The following is a 19,655-nucleotide window of genomic DNA, read 5'->3' on the forward strand; positions in this document are numbered from 1 at the left end:
TGTGTTCTGAGCATAGGCTAAACAGTTAAAGCAGCTCAAAATTGCATAATTGTAAAAAAGTCCAGGAGAAAAGTAGCTGTGTTTCACTGATGGTTGAAATTCACACTCAGGCTTCATTCCCTCTGCTCTTTGGCTGGAACTGGAGGGAGGAGTTGACTGAACTGTATCAGTTCTGGCTCTGTCTGGTAGCTGATATCTTGGAGAAGGCAGAGAGACATCCTTCTTCCTCCTGTGCCTTGTTTGAATACTTGTAGCTTTTGAAAGAGCTATCAAATTAGTCCCAGCACCCCTGCTCTTTCCCCATAGCCTTCCTTTCAAGTCTTTAGCCAATTCTCTTTAGACAGTTACTTCTGAATCTGCTTCTACCACTCTTTCAGACAGGGCATTCCAGATCATAACAATTCACTTAATAAAAAAACTCATCACCCCTTAGTTTCTTTTTCTCATTATCTTAAATCTGTGCCTTCTGGTTACCAACCCTCCTACCAGTATCAAATACCCAAGTAATTTTGAACACCTCTATTAAATCTCCCCTAACCACCTCTGCTCTAAGGAGAACAATCCCAGCTTCTCCAGTCTTTCCACGTATCTGAAGTCCTCAGTTTCTGGTACCATTCTAGTAAATCCCTTCTGCACCTTTTTGAAGGCTTTGACATCCTACCTAAAGTGTGGAGACTGGGACTGAGCACATTTCTCCAGCTGGGGCCTATGTATCAGAAAGGTTTAGTGTAATTTCCTTGCTTGTGTACCCTATGCCTCTATTTATAAAGCCCAGGATCCCAGATGTTTTTTTAACAGTCTTATCAACTTGTCCTACCTCCTTTAAATCACGACCTGCCTATGCACTCTAAGCTTCGTTATGAACTGGTCCTCTATGATGTTCAAGTAGCTGATTGTATTGTGGTAGTTGTGTCACCAAACCCATATTCATTCCAGAGACAATGGCCTGTAGTTTCCCAGGCTATTGAAGAAAGGCTTGGAGGCAGGGGGCCAGGAAAATAGGGGGAAGCCAAGCCAGAACTGCTCCCTGTTGCATTCCCACCATTGGAGCACCCACCCCACCCCTGCATTTGTAGTTGTAGAAGCGGCCTCTCGGCAGCAGGTCCGGATGCCGTCGGAGCCAGAAACTCCATGTCCCAATAAAGACGTTGCAAAGGCAAAAGGTCTCTGCCCTGGTCAAAACTGATCCTGTGAGGCATTCCCCCTCCACACCAATGGCCCTACATGCCATGGACCTCTTAAATCTAACATTTGCAGAAGGCATCAGAGAGCACATCCATGTTGATGAGCCCTCACCCTCATCAACCTGCCTCAACAGTGCCCACCGCTTCCAGTGGGGCTGCCGGTGGGACACGGCTGCTGGCCCTCCTTTAGTAAATCTCACTTCCCTGGTCCACCCACCATTCTTAATTGACAGCTTCTTAATTGGCTACCCCCGAGGAGATTGAGACCAATGTCCCGCACAGCCACTTCCAGGCTGCTAATCCAGAATTGAGGCCAAAGTCAGGATCACAAGCCAACCAGGAAGATCTAACCCAGTGAGTTCAAATTCCACCACAACAACATGAGAATCATATTTAAGTTTGAAACAAAGAATCTTGAAATACAAAGTTTGCATCAGTGTAAGTGACCATAAAACCCAACTGGTTCATGCCCTCCAAAGAAGGAAATCTGCCATCCTTACCTGGTCTGGGTTCATTTGTAACTCCAGTCCCACATCAATGGTGCTGACTCTTAACTGCCTTATGAACTGGGCTAGCAAGCAATGTTGCCTTAAGTCAACCCACAAGGTTCCCACACAAGCACGTATAAATCAGCCCCTTTAAGTTACAGCATGTGCAAGGCCATGCAAAAAAATCTATATGGACCCTGCATTTAAATAAATCACCCATACACACACCAAACAAAAAATAGAGGGAACATTATGAGCACACTACTCAATTGGACCAAATCCCTCTCAGGCATCTATAGATGAGCAATAAATGTTAGTCTTGCCAGTGATGTCCACATCCCAAGAATGAATATATAGAACAGATCAGCTACCTGAGATATATTGTTTAGTAACTGGTTCCCCATACTTTCTCTGTGTCCAGGATACACTGTTGTCCATAAGATAACTGACAATGGTTGCTACACCCATTCAATGAAGTTGAGCAGCCCTCTGTACAATTCACGTTTATCAGTGTTGTATAATTACAATATTTCAAAGCCTTACCTTTCCTTCATATGACTAATGCCAAGGTTTGAATATGAATTCAGGACTCAGTTTTTGTTCATGCCCTCCCCCCATCTTCCCGTGCAAGTCTACAGAAATGCCTCAGGACTCATTTTTATAAAGTGCACAACAGTGCTTAATAGTTTTTGTTTTAATAATTTCATTGGACCATTTTTAGATGGTGGCAAGACTCAGAGGCACTTTAATATGAAGAATCCATTCCTGCTTTCTGGGAACCAGGCTCCATCTCTTTACTCTTGGGAACTGTTTTATTAAACTTAATGCCTGGAGGAATCTATGGTCCAATATTTCTCATATATCTCCTAGTATAAAAGCAAAATCTGCCACTTTTCAAATAGAAATAACTTAGAAGTAAATTATAAAGAAAAAATAATACCTAATCTTCCCATTTGCTTAATCCATCAAAATCCACTAAAATGTTACGTCATACAACTTTCTAATGTATTGTAGAAGTATCCATGACTCTATGACTCCATGACAGAACCAGAATAGAATTCGAAAGAAAATGATTTCCTTTCCAAAGGTCAGGCTGACAACCCAAATTCCTCATCATCAAATCAAATGGTATAAGGACTCCTAATGTAGGGATTTACACCATCCTGCCAGCACATCCCAAATGAAAGAATGACAACTTGTTTTGTGAATGGAGAACTTTGAAACATTGTTATAAAGCAGTATGATCTTTTATATGTGATGTATTGTACACTAAATGTTGTATGATAGTGTATATAACATGTTGCGTACTATATTTGATATATTGTATATTATATATTACATGTGAACTGTTGTATATGATAAGCAATATATAGTATGTAGTGTGTGGTATGCTGTAAATGACATATTGTATACTATATCTTACCTGTGATCTGTTTTATATGATTTATTCTGTCTTATATATTATGCCTTATATATTCTATATAATGTGCTGCATATGATGTGGTATATGAGGTGTTGTATATGATATATTGTATGGTATCTATGGATATTTTACTAAATGAAGTACTCTAGGTACTTGTCATCCTCGCCATCCAATGCCTGTGTCTTCAATTCAAATTGTTTGACAGCAATGAAATGTTGGATGAAAGGCTCGCCCAGTGCCCTCCGGATGCAGTGGTCATGTTCTAGCGCATTGAGTGCATCCTCCAGTCGAACGGGAATGGCACAGGGTTTCAGCGGGTGAAGAATGGGTGCAGCCCGTGTTGCACTTTCGGATGACCCCCTCCTGAGCCCATCCAGGCCCGCAGCCACAGTGGCGGCAAGGACAATGTAAGGATTCGCCACTGCTGATGCCAGGCGGTTTTCAAGACGGGCGCCTCCGCCCCCGTGGAACTTGGCATTAAAGGCACAGCTGTTGTCATTGGACCCGCAGGTCACGTCAACAACCCCTTCACCTTTCCCATTGCTGTAGCGCTTGCGGCAGCATGGGCTAGGCGCCACCAGGCAACTGAGGGCTGCAGCATGCTGCGCCAGGCCAGCCTGCCACCTCTTCCCAATGCCCGACAGCTCCTGTGCTGCCGTTGGATCACAGAAGAGATTCTGCCTCCCATTCGCATCCCACAGGGTGTGGGCAAATGTCCCCGAGTTGCCAAAGCCCGAGGGCGTGAAGAAGCTGGCAGCATTATCGTGTTTCCTTGCCAGCTCTTTGACTCCAGTCCTGAATGTGAAGGCATTGTCTGCTGCACCCATTCCAAATTCAGCTCGAAGCGAGACCTCCATTTGACCAGGCCCCCGGGAAGAGGAAAAGCTTTCAATGTCGACCCCAGCACCATACATGCCATCGAATAACTCCTGCACAAAGCTCTGGTCATGGTTATTCAGGAGGGTTGCAGCAGGGAAAGGTGCCGGTGTGTTTAATGTCTGAGCAAAGCTGTAAAGCCAAAACTCGTAAGTGAAAGATGAATGCAAGATGAAGCCATACGCCCGAAGCTGGTTCAGTTGAAGCTTTGCTATTTGTCTAGGGGACGTCAGAAGAGGGTTGCCTGTTATTGAGCAAGAATCACAAATGACCCTGGCTGTTTTTTCAGCCCATGGGAGGACTCTGAAGGTCGATATGTCGGGCATTAGGAGTATGTCACTATTGAAGCTGGGATGATCTACTTCATTTTCCTTTGGGCTCAATGTTAGCTCCAGGTAACCTCTTGGGAGGGGCATGCCATGAAACACTTTCTCCTGTGTAGGAAGCAAAAGTTTGACTCAGTTAATCTCCATGCACTTCTCTTACAATTCAAAACCATTTAGTGTTGGTAATTTAAAAGAGTTTTTACATTACCAGTTTAGTACATGGTAAAATGGTTGGTTGTCTTGATGTCCCTACAGAGTTAAAGCATTGTGTGGGTTTGTCTGGCAAACAGTACTGGCAGCTAATTTAATTGTATCTGCAAAATTAGATGGTTAAATCCAGCACTCTTTCAGAATCAAAGAACTACCAATGAGAACACACAAATAAGCAAAGGCCATTTGGCTCATTAAGTCTATGCTTTCTACTGACGGAAATTCATGTAATGGATTCTGTGTAAATATTCCTAAACCCCAAAGCTCAAGCAATACTCCAGAAAGAAGATCCATTTTCATTCTCCAACCCTTCAGTCCTGGCCTGCAAGTCACGTTCCTCACTGCACCCATTGCATACCCTCCCCAAACACACCATCTCCTTATATGCTGCACAGAACTATTGTGAATTGAGGAGTATTTAATTAGGCACATAGAAACAGGAGTAGACCGTTCAGCCCTCAAACCTGTTCTATCATTTAATTAGATCCTGGCTGATTTGCATCTTTACTCAGTTTACAGGGAGATGGTGGTGTCGTGGTAATGTCACTAGATGAGTAATCCAGAGGCCCAGGCTAATGCTCTGGGGACAAGGGTTCAGATCCCACCGCATCAGCTGGTGGAATTTAAATTCAATTAATAAATCTGGAATATAAAGTTAGTCTCAGTAATGGTGAAGGAAACCATTGGTGATTGTTGTAAAAAAACCATCTGGCTCACTACTGCTGTTTAGGGAAGTAAACCTGTCATCCTTACCTGGTCTGGCCTACATGTCAGTCCAGATCCACAGCAATGTGCTTGATTCTGAAGTAGCCTAGCAAGGGCAGTTAGGAATGGGCAACAAATGCTGGCCTTGCCAGCGACACCCACATCCCATGAAAGAATAAAGGGAAAAAACCTGACTTGATTCCCTTAATACTCTCAATCTCAGTTTTGAAATTTTCAATTAGCCCAGCCTCAAAAGCTTTTCGGTGGGGAGAGAGTTGCAGATGCTCATCTACCCTTTGTGTGAAATTACCCCAGTCTGCAACTAATGGCAAATGAAATATCAGGTGACTAACAAAACACTTGTTTCTACCACGCAGTGTGAAGACCTGTTCTATGTATGCATATTGTTGCCTCAAGGAACTACTGGCTCAGCTGTGACAAATAGAAGGCAAAATGGTTGCTCCAAACAGGTCAGTGCAAAGGATTGCAAAGACAATGATATAAGACACCCAGGGCTGATCAGGTGCTCTCTCTCCCTGCTAGGATCAGCCATGGCTCAGTGGATAACACACTTGCCTTTGAGTGAAAAGGTTTTTGGGTTCAAATCCCACTCCAGAGACTTGAGTACACAATCTAAACTCAGACTCCAGTGCAATACTGAGGGAGTGCTGCACAGATAGAGGTGCCATCTTTCAGATGAGACATTAAACTGAGGCCAATGGATGTAAATGATTCAATGGCACTTTGTGTAAGAGCAGGAGAGTTCTCCTGGTGACCTGTTCTAATACTTATCCCTCAACCAACATCACTAAAAGACACTTTCTGGTCATTATCACATTGTTGTTTGTGAGAGCTTGCTGTGCACAATTTGATAGCTGTGTTTCCTACACTATAACAATAACTGTAATTCAAATGTGCTTCATTGGCTATAACGTTCTTTGGGATATACTGAGGTGATGAAAGGCGCTATAGAAATGCAAGTCTTTCTCAATTTAAATTAAAGTACAAGATAAGTGTAGCATGCTTGGAACAAAATAGATGACTTTGCACCTCTGATTCCCAAAGCTCCCCATCTCAGAGAGTTTCCTCGCCTTATGGTTGGGTTTGTTCTAGACTCGTTGGTAGAGATTTCTCCCCTGTGATTAATCAACAACTTAATTGTCATTGTGACCACCAGGATGGTAGAAGCCAGAAATAACCTGGTCTTTTTTGGTCTAGTAGTCCCTATGCCTGGTCCAGAAATACAGCACGCTGAAATTCACCGGTGCTAATATCCGTCAATGTGTTAAACTCAAAAATAATTCAAGACAGTTGTTCATATTGTTTGAAAATGGCAGTACAATGAGTGGATGATTAGTGTTAAATATATCTGAGATACAGGTCTGTATAGAAACTGTGCCTGTTATTTCTATATGAGTCTTCATGTTTTATTCCTCTCATTTATTCTTTTCCTGAGCCTCAAAGCTGTAGACCTCTGTTCCTCCTTCCAGCTTCTCCAACTCCCAGAATTTGCAAGCTTTGAAAACCCAAAGATGGTGTCATCTAAACATGACTTATTGAATTGTCCTGTGTGCTATCATTGTGTATTCAACTTGGATGGGACAGCCTGAATTATGGCCTCTGCCCTAGACTTCACAACATCAAAAATTGTGAAGAATCATTTCAAAGTTCTTTGTATATATTGAGCTGATTTAAGACAGGGAAGCATGGCACCAACAGGGTCCCATAATTAACGCTGAAATGAATATTGGACAGGACATTAAGAAAGTTCCACAGTCTTCAGCACAGGGAGTCAATGACTCACCAGATGGATCACAACTTTTTCAATATTACACTGAGGTAGGTTCGTTTGTGCACTAAATCCAAACATAAGGTTTGATTGCACAACCTTTGCACTCAGAGGTAAGGGTGCTCCCAACAAAATAAAACTACATGACAAAACTTGTCTGCTCACCATTGAACTGAAACATTAAACTGCCTGTGTAAATATGGAAGGGATTTGAGTGCGTTACCTTACATTTCTAAGGGGCTCTCTTCAATCGGTCTTCAACCTTGTCCAGTTAAATGCAAATGACATACCATACCTGAAAAAAACGAGATGGAACAGTCTTCGATCTTGAAATCCCATGAAAGTCACTTGCTTCAAAACGGATAAACCTAATGTCTTCTCTTGTGATCTGTCGCTTCACTTGCTCAATAGTAGTGCTTGTTTGTGAAACAGTTGTGCTGTTATTCATAGGTAGTTGCCTCATGTTATCTGTAAGATAAAAAGAGATTATTACAACATTTATGGGCCTACATTTTTCGGTTGTCGGCATGCGCTATCAGCGGACCTGGGAGTGGCCGAGAAACAGACTCCTGACCGTGATCAACCCCCGGCTGTGATTTCACACTGGCCGGCCAATTAACAGCCAGCCAGCATGAAACGCATGCTGAAAAGTTCAGCACTGCCGGGCTGCGGGAGGGAAGAGGGCAGAACGACAACCTCACCACGGGCGTGGGTGAGCCCTGTGAGAGAGCTCTCTGAGACAGACAGCTGCCTCAGGTAGCTGTAGGCCTCCACAGAATAAGGGAAACAAAAATTTGCAAAGTATGTCCATGCAGCACAATCAAGCACCTGAAAGCATACTTCATTAAAATGCTGTCCCCAGATATTTATTTTTATTTTTATTTCCTAATGGAAATTTCATCCCGCCCTTGGATGAGGTTTGGTGAAAAATGTAAAGGCCGCCTGGCCAATTTGTCCATCTGCCAACCATAAGGTTGTATAGGCCACTAAAAATCGCAGACAATTGTACCATTAATGGGCTTAATTGCCTGCTTAATTGTCAGCGGGTATGCTTCCGACTTTTGCCTGCACCTGCTGAGTGAAATGTCACACAAGTGCGCGATGGCATCAGGACGCTTACCTGACCTCATCTCGTGCGATTTTATGCCTGATCAGGTCAGGCACGCGCCCACCCGCCCACAGGACATAAAATTCTGCCCCATGGAGTCTACAACACAGAAATAGGCCGTGCGGCCCAATAAGTCTATACTCATGACAAGCCTTCTTATATTTATAGAGCATATTTTACAACTTCAGGACATCTCAAAGCACCTTACTGCCAACAAAATACTTTTAAAGCGAAGTCACTGTTGTAATGTGGGAAACATGGCAACCATATTGTGCACAGCAAGCTCCTTCAATTTAGTAATTTGATAATGACCATCTAATCTGTGTTTTGTGATGTTGTTTGCAAGGTAAATATTTGATACATCAGTGACAGGGGAGAACTCCCCTGCTCTTCTTTGGAATAACAGCTTGGGGTCTTCCATGTCCACATGAGAGGGTAGATGGGGCCTCAGCTTAATGTCTTCTCCAAAAGGCAGCATCTCCAAGAGTGCAGCTCACCTTTGGTACTGTTCTGGAATGGGACTCAAACTCACATCCTTCTGACTCGGTGCTAACTACTGAGACATAGTTATGGCAGATTGTTGCTTCTGGGGAACTGCTATATCAGCATTGCACCTTACACACAGTCGATGCCAACTTTGCTAACAATCAACCTGTGAATGGGGAATAGCACCAGTCCATATAAACTAAGGCTGTATTTCCTTGGGTACATAAGACTGAGGACTAATACTAATTGAAATGCTTAAGAGCTGTTTAAAATGAGTAAAAGAATTGACAGGGTAGATAGAAACTACTTCCTCTGGTGGGGGAGCGCAAGGAATACATTTCAATGCCTGAAAGTACCAATCACACCAAACCTCGGGAGGTCATCTCCTCATTTAGGAAAATGTTCCTTTTGAAAGAAATCATCCAGTCGAGCTTCAAGTGCTTTCTTTGAGGCCAGACCGGAAAATCCTGGTCAAGACAAATTGCCATCTTCTGCAAGTGAAGAAATGGGGCAAATGGTTTTTAACACTTCTTCTCTATGGTTTCTGCCAAATTTATGTCAGGATATATCCCTCCATGGCCTCACCCCTTCCCTATCTCCTCCAGTCCTACAAGTCTCCAAGATATTTGCATTGCTACAAATTTGGTCTCTTTTGTAGCCTTGACTTTTCTTTATCCCACTATTGGCAACGGTCTCTTCAACTGTGTCAGGCAGGTATTATAATTCTCATGATATTATTGCAATGTATTGTGAAACAGAGTAATAGTGGGATATGTGTCTGTGTGTGTGTGTCTGTGTGTTTGTGTGTGTGTGTCTGTGTGTGTGTGTGCGAGTGTCTGTGTGTGTGTGTCTGTGTTTGTGTGTGTGTGTCTGTGTGTGTGCGAGTGTCTGTGTGTGTATGTCTGTGTCTGTGTGTATGTCTGCCTGTCTGTGTGACTTAATTGAATTAGGGGTAGCTAGTCTGGGTGCTTCGTTGTAAGAAGAGAAATTAGGCAAACATGGGGAAGTTTAGAAAAATAGTTGTCAAGGGAATATTTTCATTTTTAAATAAACCAGATTAGCTTGTCTTCAAAGGAGGGGTGAAATGTGTCACCCAGCCATGTGACATTTAGAAATGCTGGGTGGAATTTTCCGAGCCCACCAGCAGCAGGCGTAACAGGTGGCGTGCGTGGTAAATATGGCATGAAGGCAGGTCACAATCTTCCGCTCAGCCCTCTGACATCGGGCCACAATTCCCACCATCAATCGGTGAGGAGCTAACTGTAATACATCAGCATATAATTAAAAGGCCACCCCACCAGGGTCTTGGAACCCGACGCATCATCCATCCATGTCAGTGGTAAAGCACGCTGACGTATTTCACTACAGGACGCAGACAGCGTGCACTTTGGGGGAACTGAGGTGAGTGAGCAGCAGCGTTCACCACAGCTTGCCGCTGTTTACAGACTTCAGGGGCGCCAGGGTGTGGTGGCAACTGATGCCTGGCCCTGGAGGCAACTGCTGAGGGGTGGGGGGGCGGTGTCAGGGGGAAAGGGCCGCCAGCCTCAGAGGCGACTGTTGTTGGTGGGGGTGGTGGGCCAAGTGCTGCCCTGGAGCTGCATCCCGCGCACAAGCAACTGAGGCAGAGGGCAGGGTAAATGAGGGTACGCATTAGGGACACCTGTATAAACTGACCAGGCCTCTGTAACTGAGACAGATCAGGCGCAGCCACAATGATATGATTGGGGTCAGGCTCCTTGCCTGCCTGCCCACGCAAGCAATGCAGAGGCACCAAAGAGCCATCAAGCACTCCAGACCTTACCCCACTTCCCCCCACCCTCCCGGTGAGTCCGTCACCGCTTTACTGGACCACAGAGCAGTTGGACTGCACACGTTGTACCATCTCCTCACCACCGCTGACCATGTAGCAGTCACTGCTGGAGGCGCTCACAGCCTCTTGCAATCTCAGCATCCTGGTTTGGACCAGTGTCCCCCATGTCGCAGGTTGACAGGGCAGCCAAGCAGCGCACTCATCTCTGGCCATCCGAGGGGTGACAAGCACTCTCCGGTAAGTGGTCCCACAGGGCCAGGAAAGGTGCTAAGTACAGCTATAATAACCACGCTCTCTTTCTCTCTTTCATGCTGCAGGAGGACCACATGAGGATCATGGATCCTGGTGAACTAGCTGTATGCCTGATGGCCTACAGAGAGCAGAGAAGATGAAAAAGACAGTGACTGAGGCTCCAGGCTGCGCAAAGGCAGGAGCAGAAACCTCGTGAGGAAGGGGCAGCAGGAGCTCCCGCACACACTGCCCAGGAGCAACAGCGAGCCGTGGCTGGTCAGCGCCTAGAGACACCCAGGGTCTATAGACACCGTCTGCCATTTCTGCAGATGACTGAAAACCAGTGTCACCAATGGCTGCACATGTCTAGGGACCTGGTGGCTCACATCTGCCATTTACTGCAGGACCTTGCCCCCAGGGGAAATGGAGGGCATCCACTGCCAGTGGCTGTGAAATGACTGCAGCGCTCAATTTCTATGTCAGTGGCTCTTTTCAGGGCTCCACAGGTGACCTCCTGTGTGATTTCACAATCTGCCACCCACAAATGCATTCATGAGGTCACAGATGCATCTTCTCCATGACTTACAACTTTGTGCATTTCGCCCAGGGCTGGGACAGCCAGGATGCAAGGACCATTGGATTCGCCCTGATCTCGGTATTCTCACAGGCGCAGAGTGCCATTGATTGCACTCGTGGCACTCGGGTCTCTATCACTACACTCAATCTATCACTACACTCAATGGACTTCATCAACTACAAGGGCTTCCACTCACTGAACGTGCAGCTGGTTTGCAACCACCAGAAACGCATCCTGCAGGCATGCGCATGGTTTCCAGGGATTGTGCATGATGCCTACATCCTGAGTCACTCGCAGATCCCTGCAGTCTTCCAGGGTCCACAGAGGCTGCAGGATTGGCTCCTCGGGGACAAGGGCTACCCGCAGAGGCCGTAGCTGATGACACCCACGCAGTGGTCTCAGACTGCAGCAGAGCGACACTATAATGAGGCTCATGCAGCAGCTCACAACTTGATGAAGCAGACCATCGGGATGCTGAAGATGAGGTTTCGGTGCCTGGACTGGTCTGGTAGAGCCCGGCAATAGTCCACTGAGTATGTCACGCATCGTCACCACCTACTGCGCCCTTTACAACCTGGTGCTGCAATGGGGAGAGGACCTGGCTGAGGAAGGGATGGAGGAGCTGCACGTCTCCTCAGATGAGGAGGACACCAACAGGGATGAGGGTGACAGGGTCCTCGGTGGTGACGATGACGGGTAAAGGCTCTCACACTGGTTAGACGAGACAAGCACACTTGGGAGGCCCGCATGGCTGCCAGTCTTGCGGAGGATGATAACAACATGCGGTGAAGTGTCCCCATAGATCCTCACATCGCAATTGTGAACGTTTGACTCCAGTCTGGCTTATGGCCAATACCCCCTGAGAGAATGCTCCTGTCATGGAGATGCGGTGGAAGCCCTAATAGTCGCTCAATTGCAGGTGGATGATGACAACATGCAGTGAGGACACTCCATAGATCTTCACATGGCTTCTGAGAATGTTTGACTCCAGTCTGGCCGAGGGCAGATCGCTTGAGCTCCATGATCAGAGAAGCAGCCATGAAATTTTAGACGCATCTGATGCTGTGTCCGCCTTCAGCACTTCAGCCCTTCAAGAGCTGGTGCACAGCATCACTGTTTGCAGATGCTGGTGTGATGGAGGCCAACCCCATCCTAAAGGTGCTGAAAGCACACAGACAGTGTGAGAGAACTCTGTGGCATCCGCCCACTACATTCTGGCAACAATGACCAGCACAGCCGAGGTGCAGGCATCAGTAATGTTTCCAGGGGGTGTGAGGCTGGACCATTACTGTGGTCTGAAGGCTGCACAGAGCACAAGGAAGAGGCCCTGGACTGAGACACCTGCCTTTTATCTTGTGCAGAAAGGTTTCACATCTGAATGACAAGCACATTGCTCATCAGAACAATGAGCCACAGACAGGGAGACATTCTTAGGAGTTTATTGGCAATAGTGAACAGTATGTACAAGTGATTGACACCCTCCTTAGCCTGAGAAGCTGCAGAGGTCACAGGAAGAGGGCATTCGGAAGAGTCACCTGGGTGGACGGCCCCGGAGTGTGAACTTGCTGATCATCTTCCCTATGGGTGCCTGAGGGCCCCTGGGTGATTCTGTGAGCGGAAGGGGTAGCTGGAGTGAGAGCGAGCTGCCCAGCACCTCTCTCACATACACACTGTTGGAGGCTAACTATGGCATCAGCGATGGAGTTGAGCCCACGCAGCAGTGCAGGAGCAATGTCCTGGACCAAGGTTTCCATGGTGGCCATCAGCCTACCAGTGTTGACCTTGTTGCAATGCCAGCTCTATCACCTCAGACTGAAGGCGGACAGACTCCTGCATCATGCCTTGCAATCTGAGGAATGCAGTGGACATCCCTTCCTGATGTTCCCAATCTTGCCTTTGCAGCTCCAGCAACTGTGACATGACTGAGTTCAGAGCCCGTCATCTGACTCAGACTCAGCAATGTTCTGGCCTCCAGCAGTCCTCTGAGTGCCGGGGACCTGGGAAGATCCTGCCTCTGCCTGCTTGGATCAGAAAGTGCAATGTGCTCACTAGAATGTGATTCCAAGGCTACTCTAAAGCTAGGTCCCACCAAGGCGTGTGTCTCTGCGCTGGTGGAGGGTGTGATTGAGTGCTGTGATGGGACTTCAAGGAGGGTGCCTCCAGGTTCCTCTTCAGGGGTTTCTTTGGAGATTGATTGGAGGCCTTGGGTCATGGATTCTGTCAGCTGTTTGTCAGATGTGCCTGCGAAAGCAAGGGGAGATCATTAATGCATGGCAGTGGCCTGTGAAACAGGGCATATCACCCACAGCATGGTTATCTGATGGATGTTGCACTGCTGGATCCTCACTTGGTAGAGCAGCACCAACCTCACCGTCAGCACAGGACTGGTCCCGGTCATCGCCGGCCAGCTGGATGGCTCCGTTTTCAAATTCTGTCAGAACTTTGAATTCCGGCATCCCTCTACCTGCCTGCAACCTTTCCCTCCTATTGTGAGCCAGTTTGTCCTGCATGGATAGAGATGGGGAGAGTGTATCAGGAGTCCTGCCAGGCCAGATGATAAGTATGTCTGGCCTGTGTGGGTGGTGAGTGGTGCCATGGACGGGATGAGGACAATGACGGTGTGTGTGAAAGGGTGAAAGGTGATGTCCCTTGCAGTGGCAGTGAGTGAGAGCCCTGTGGATGTGTGCTGAGTTTATGAGTGTGTGAGTTGAGAGTGATGAAAAGAGTGACTTACCCTGGAGGAACAGAGGAGATCATTCATCCTTTTGCAGCACTGGGCGGCTGACCTCCTCTGCAGGGTCGCGCTGACCACCGCTGCCATCACTTCCCAAGCCAGGTTGGTGACATTGCTACCCATCCTGTGGCCAGAGCGGGGATTGAGCACACCCCAGCAGGCCTCCACGACATCCAGCAGTCACTCGAGAGAACCATCATTGAAGCAGGGGGCTGCAGTGTTTTTTCCTTTATTGGCCATGTCTCCCAGACAGCGGTGGTGAGCTAGTGGCAATGAGCACTTTGCTGTGGCTGCGTTTTAAAGATGGCAGCTGGCGTGATGCAACAGTGGGGTAATGGCAGATGGGCAAATGAGAACCCGCTCGCCGTTGAAATGGCATGTTTCATGGGAGTCAGTAAATAATTAGGTGAGCTCGGGACAATACGACGTGAATACCTGCCATTTTCGTCGGCAAGTAGGAATCCATTTTACCCTCCCGCTACCGTACTTAGTTCAATTCTGGGAAAATTCCACCCAGTATGCCTATTTTTCCCAAAGATTACGGGTAAAACTTAGTGCTATGAGAGGGTTTTATTATCAGGAAGATAAAGTTGAAAGACATCGTGAAACAATGGGTTTTTGCATTCAAAGAGGAAAATATGTATAAAGAAGAGAAGACTGTTTGTAAGGGAAGGCATTTTTTATATCTACAAATGTCAGCATCTATGCCTCAAGCTGCTGTCTTCAAAGGACTGAAGTTAAGAAAACTCACTTTGATTTCAACTTGTTCAGGGTATCATGTTTCTTTGCCTGGGTCTTTTAAAATCTGTGTGTCTTACTGTTGCCTTAACGAAAGTGTAACTGGGAGTTAAATTGATTAGGGAGTTTAGAATTTATCATAATAGTAATTTGTAGATCTATGTATATATTTAAAACTCATTTCTCTTATTAATAAATGTTTAATTTAGTTTTATAAAAACCTATAATTCTTGGTGGTCTTATTACTACTAAATTCAAGGCATGCATCTCGAAATTCATACAAATTGCAAAACAAGTTGTGGCAGTTGTTTCAAGTTTCCCTTTGGGATTTGTACAACTCAGCATTTACCAATGGTTGTGCCATAACAACTGCCAAGGCCCCAGGCTCTGGGATTCCCTCCCAAACCTCTCTACCATTCTACCCCTCTTGGTCTTTTAAGGCACTCCTTAGAACCTGCCTGTTTGACCAAGCTTTTGGTCATCTGAACTAATCTCTCCTTATTTGGCTCAGTTTCAAACTTTGTTTAATAGTGGTCCTGTGAAGTGGCTTGGGACTTTTTTACTACATTAAAGACGCTTTATATAGTTTGTTGTCATGTTGAAGTTGGGAGATCGTCATGGAAATTCTCCCCCTAGAAGTTTGATTGATTGCTTTATATTGTATTTGAATTGGCTGATTGCATTAACAGAAGAGTAAAGCACTAACCACGGATGTCTTGTGGTGCAGTGAATAGCGTCCTTACCTCTGAGCCAGAAGCTCTGGGTTCAAGTCCCACTCCAAGGCTTGATGACCAAGGAAGGTGTGGCCAAACAGGTTGAGTATCAATTTGAAAACACTTCCAACACATTACCATTGGCAGGTGGTAAGAGTGGGAGAGATTCCTGGTCAGCTATATGTTGGAAAGAAATTGGAGCCACTACTACCACTATCCAAAGCTCCAGACTAAAGCATGCATGTAAGAATGACGCCACAGCAACAGTACAGAGTGTACTGTAATATACAATTACCAAGGTACTAACCTGGGGCTTTTGAACCTGAGTCGTGCTTTGAATCTAGTTTGCTGTCAGTGAGACTAGATAGCTCTGATGTCTTCAATGCCACTGCTTTGGTGTTGTCACTGTCTGAATTTTGGGCATCGGAAGTAGCCACTGCTAGCTTTGGTGGCTCATTGCCACCAGATGTCTCACTTGGTCTCTGTGCTGTCATCTGTTCAGGGACCTTCGAATATGCTTTTGAGGAGGTGGCATGTTTACCTTCTTCCTCTCTGGGCTTCTCTTCAGGGTTCTGCACCTTCAAACTGGAGGGCAAACAACTGCTTTCATTGTTCACTTTTTGCCGGCTGGTAATTAAAGGGCTCTCCTTTAGAAGGGCTTTCAATTCATCCATTGTTTCTTTTGAAATCCCAACCTTTGAAACAAATATGCCACGAGTCTTTTCCTCCTCATTGCTTGTTTCCCAATCCTCTGTGGTCTTCTCTCCTTGCTTTTGACTGTCTCCACCACATTGACTACATTTTCCATCCCCACGTTGCTCACCTGTCACTGGGAATTCAGCTGGCTTGTGAAAGCATGGCCCTGTGACAACTGACTGACCTGGCCAGTGAAGGTAGGAATGACCTGCTGAGCTCGATATGTGTTTCCTTTCAACTCTCTCCCAGTCCAAGGGTGGCATGTATTTCCCACTGACTCTGACACTCCTCTTCTGCCCAGTGCAGGAAACTCCACTACCATCAATTTCATCTGTTCCATCAGTCACTTCCTATCAATAAGATATTACAATGGGTTACTAATTGGAAAGAACACAATCGCTTGAATGAACCAGGCTGGAACAAAACATACTCATCCCTGAGAGAAAAAAGCAATAACTAAAAGCCCAATTTAAACTTGTATAAAATGTTTTGGAAGGCATTTCTAAAATCAATTGAGGTTCATCATTGAGTCAGGGACAGAATATCAAAGCTTCTTTCAATTTTTAGGCACAACACAGCCACAGGCATGATGGGCTGAATGGCCTCCTCCAGCCCGCTATCATTCCATGGTTCTACGATGCTTTATAATTTCACTACTTGACTTGATTAAGAGTAGCAAATTTTCAAAGTACAGCATAAACCAAAATCATAATACCCTGTTTTCACGTCGGCCTCTCTTTTCCCCTCTGCGAACGGGTGTGTTCACATGCCTACTTTCTAGGCTAACAGACACCAGGAAGTTAACATAAACCAGTAACAAGTGAGCTTGAACAGGTCAAAAAACAATGGTGCTAGCCAAGAAAAAACTTCTCAACATCTATTATCATAGTAGCAGGAGGGGGTCATTCAGCCCCTCCAGCATGTTCCACCATTTCATTAGATCATGGCTAATCCGTATCTTAACTCAATTAACCCATCGTAGGTTCTGTAACCCTCAACAGACTTTGTCAAACAAAAATTAGTCACTCTCAGTTTTGAAATTTATAATCGGGACTTTAGCCTCAATAGCTTCCTGAGAGACAGAGTTCCACATTAGTTCTATCTTTTCTGTGAAAAAGTGCTTCTTGGCGTCACCCCTGAAAGACCTAGCTTAATTTTAAGATATCGCCACCGCCCCCCCCCCCCATCAGAGGAATAGTTTCTCTCTATCTGCCTCATCAAATCTTTAAATCATCTTCAACACCTCAATTTGATAAACCTTTAATTCTCCATACCCAAGGGTTATAAGTTACCCAAGTTATAACTTAAGCAACCGGTCCTCATAATTTTAGCCCTGATATCATCAGGTATTGCAACCTAAAGTAAATGTCAGAGTCAGAGCTCAAACTAGAATCAACATCACAAAGAAAATAACAACTTCCATGTAATATTTAATTAAGAAAATATTTTGCAAATGTTAACATTATTATCAGTTTATTATTCTGATTTTCACTGCTCTGTTCTACATTCAAGTCCTAATTTATTTTCTGCCTCTACTTATTCTGGTCTTCTTCAGCCAAAAGTAACAGCAATAACTTTCATTTATATATGAGCTGGAGTCTGAGCTCCGGACCCTGTGGCACATCCGGGAGGGGGAGATTAACCTGGTTGCTTTATTTCAGGAGGCGGTCACACCCAGTAGATTAAGTACCTCAAGTTTGGTCAGTGGTCAGGGTCAGCAGGGTGTGACTGTAAGTGAGGCAGGTAGAGGGATCCTGTGTTCAGAAACAGAGGCGCCTCAGCTCTTGACCTGGTCCAACAGGTACGAGGTAATTGCTCCCTGTGTGGATTAGGAACAGGGCTGTAGGGAGGATGAGCCAGCTGACCACTGCATTGTGGTACAGGAGGCCATTCAAGAGGGGGGAGCAAAAAGACAAGTGGTAGTTGTAGGGGATTCTATAATGAGGGGAATTGATAGCATCCTTTGTAAGCAGGATCGAGAGTCCTGCATGGTATGTTGCCTGCCCGGTGCCAGGGTGAGGGACAACTCTGACCGGCTTGAAAGGATATTGGAGAGGGAGGGGGAGGATCCAGTTGTTGTGGTCCATGTCGGGACAAATAACATAGGTAAGACTAGGAAAGAGGACCTGTTTGGGTATTATCAGGAACTAGGAACTAAATTAAAGAACAGGTCCTCAAGGGTTATAATCTCTGGATTACTACCTGAGCCACGTGCAAATTGGCACAGGGACACGAGAATAAGGGAAGTAAGCACATGGCTAAAGGAATGGTGCGGGAAAGAGGGGTTCCATTTCGTGGGGCACTGGCATCAGTATTGGAACAAGAGGGATCTGTACCGTTGGGACGGTCTCCACCTGAACCGATCTGGGACCAATGTTCTAGCGAAAAGGGTAAATAGGGTGGTCAACAGGACTTTAAACTAGAAAGTGGGGGGAGGGGGGGGTGCAGGGAAGGGTAAAACTCCAAGAAGTATGACTAATGGGAAACAAAGCAGCAGGTTAGCATGTGGGGGGGGGGGGTGGATTTAACTTCATGGAAAATTATGAAAAAACTGAAAAGAAAGGAGAGCCCAGGAGAGGCTATTAAAGTCCCCAGAACACAAAATAGGACAGAGTGTTTGGAAAGGGCTACGAATCTAACTTCAGGCACATCAGGTAAAGGGATAACAATGAGAAAGGGGACGGGAAATACAGGACTGAATGTGTTGTATCTGAATGCACGCAGTATACGAAATAAGGTAAATGAGCTTGTGGCGCAGATTGAAATTGGTAGGTATGATGTGGTGGGCATCACGGAGACATGGCTGCAAGGGGATCAGGACTGGGAGCTAAATATCCAAGGATATACATCCTATCGAAAAGATAGGCAGGTTGAGAGAGGGGGTGGGGTTGCTTTGTTAGTAAGAAATGAAACTAAATCGATAGCAAGAAATGACATAGGGTCAGATGAAGTAGAATCTGTGTGGGTAGAGTTGAGGAACTGCAAAGGTAAAAAAACCATAATGGGAGGTATGTACTGGCCTCCGAACAGTAGTCAAGATGTGGGGCACAAGATACACCAGGACACAGAAAAGGGGTGTAAGAAAGGCAAGGTTACAGTGATCATGGGGGATTTCAATATGCAGGTAGACAGGGAAAATCAGGTTGGTAGTGGATCCCAAGAAAAGGAATTTCTGGAATGTCTACGAGATGGCTTTTTGGAGCAGCTTGTGGTGGAGCCCACTGGGGAATAGGCAATTCTAGATTTAGTAATGTGTAATGAGGCAGATTTGATAAGGGAGCTTAAGGGGAAGGAACCCTGAGGAGGAAGTGACCATAACATGATAGAATTTACCCTGCAATTTGAGAGGAAAAAGCTGGAATCAGATGTAATGGTATTACAGTTGAATAAAGGCAACTACAGAGGCATGAGGGAGGAGCAGCCAGAATTGACTGGGGGATGAGCCTAGCAGGAAAGACAGTGGAACAGCAATGGCAGGATTTTCTGGGAGTAATTTGGGAGACAAAGCAAAAATTCATCCCTATGAAGAAGAAGCATACTAAAGGGAGGACGAGGCAACCA

General features: G+C 45.7%; 1 protein-coding gene across 1 annotated transcript in view; it reads right to left on the bottom strand.

Moving 5' to 3' along the window:
• Window positions 1-3,226: 3,226 nt before the first annotated feature.
• Window positions 3,227-19,655, bottom strand: part of lgsn (lengsin, lens protein with glutamine synthetase domain) — a 37,627-nt gene continuing 21,198 nt past the window's right edge. Inside the window, exons 5-7 of the mRNA XM_041187356.1 lie at window positions 15,706-16,444; window positions 7,297-7,469; window positions 3,227-4,405 (exon numbers count right to left, since the gene is read on the bottom strand). Coding sequence (XP_041043290.1) covers window positions 3,227-4,405; window positions 7,297-7,469; window positions 15,706-16,444 — 2,091 coding nt within the window. The remainder of the gene's footprint in view (window positions 4,406-7,296; window positions 7,470-15,705; window positions 16,445-19,655) is intronic.

Source organism: Carcharodon carcharias, chromosome 5 (genome assembly GCF_017639515.1).
Source record: "Carcharodon carcharias isolate sCarCar2 chromosome 5, sCarCar2.pri, whole genome shotgun sequence".
Classification (NCBI taxonomy): Eukaryota; Metazoa; Chordata; class Chondrichthyes; order Lamniformes; family Lamnidae; genus Carcharodon; species Carcharodon carcharias.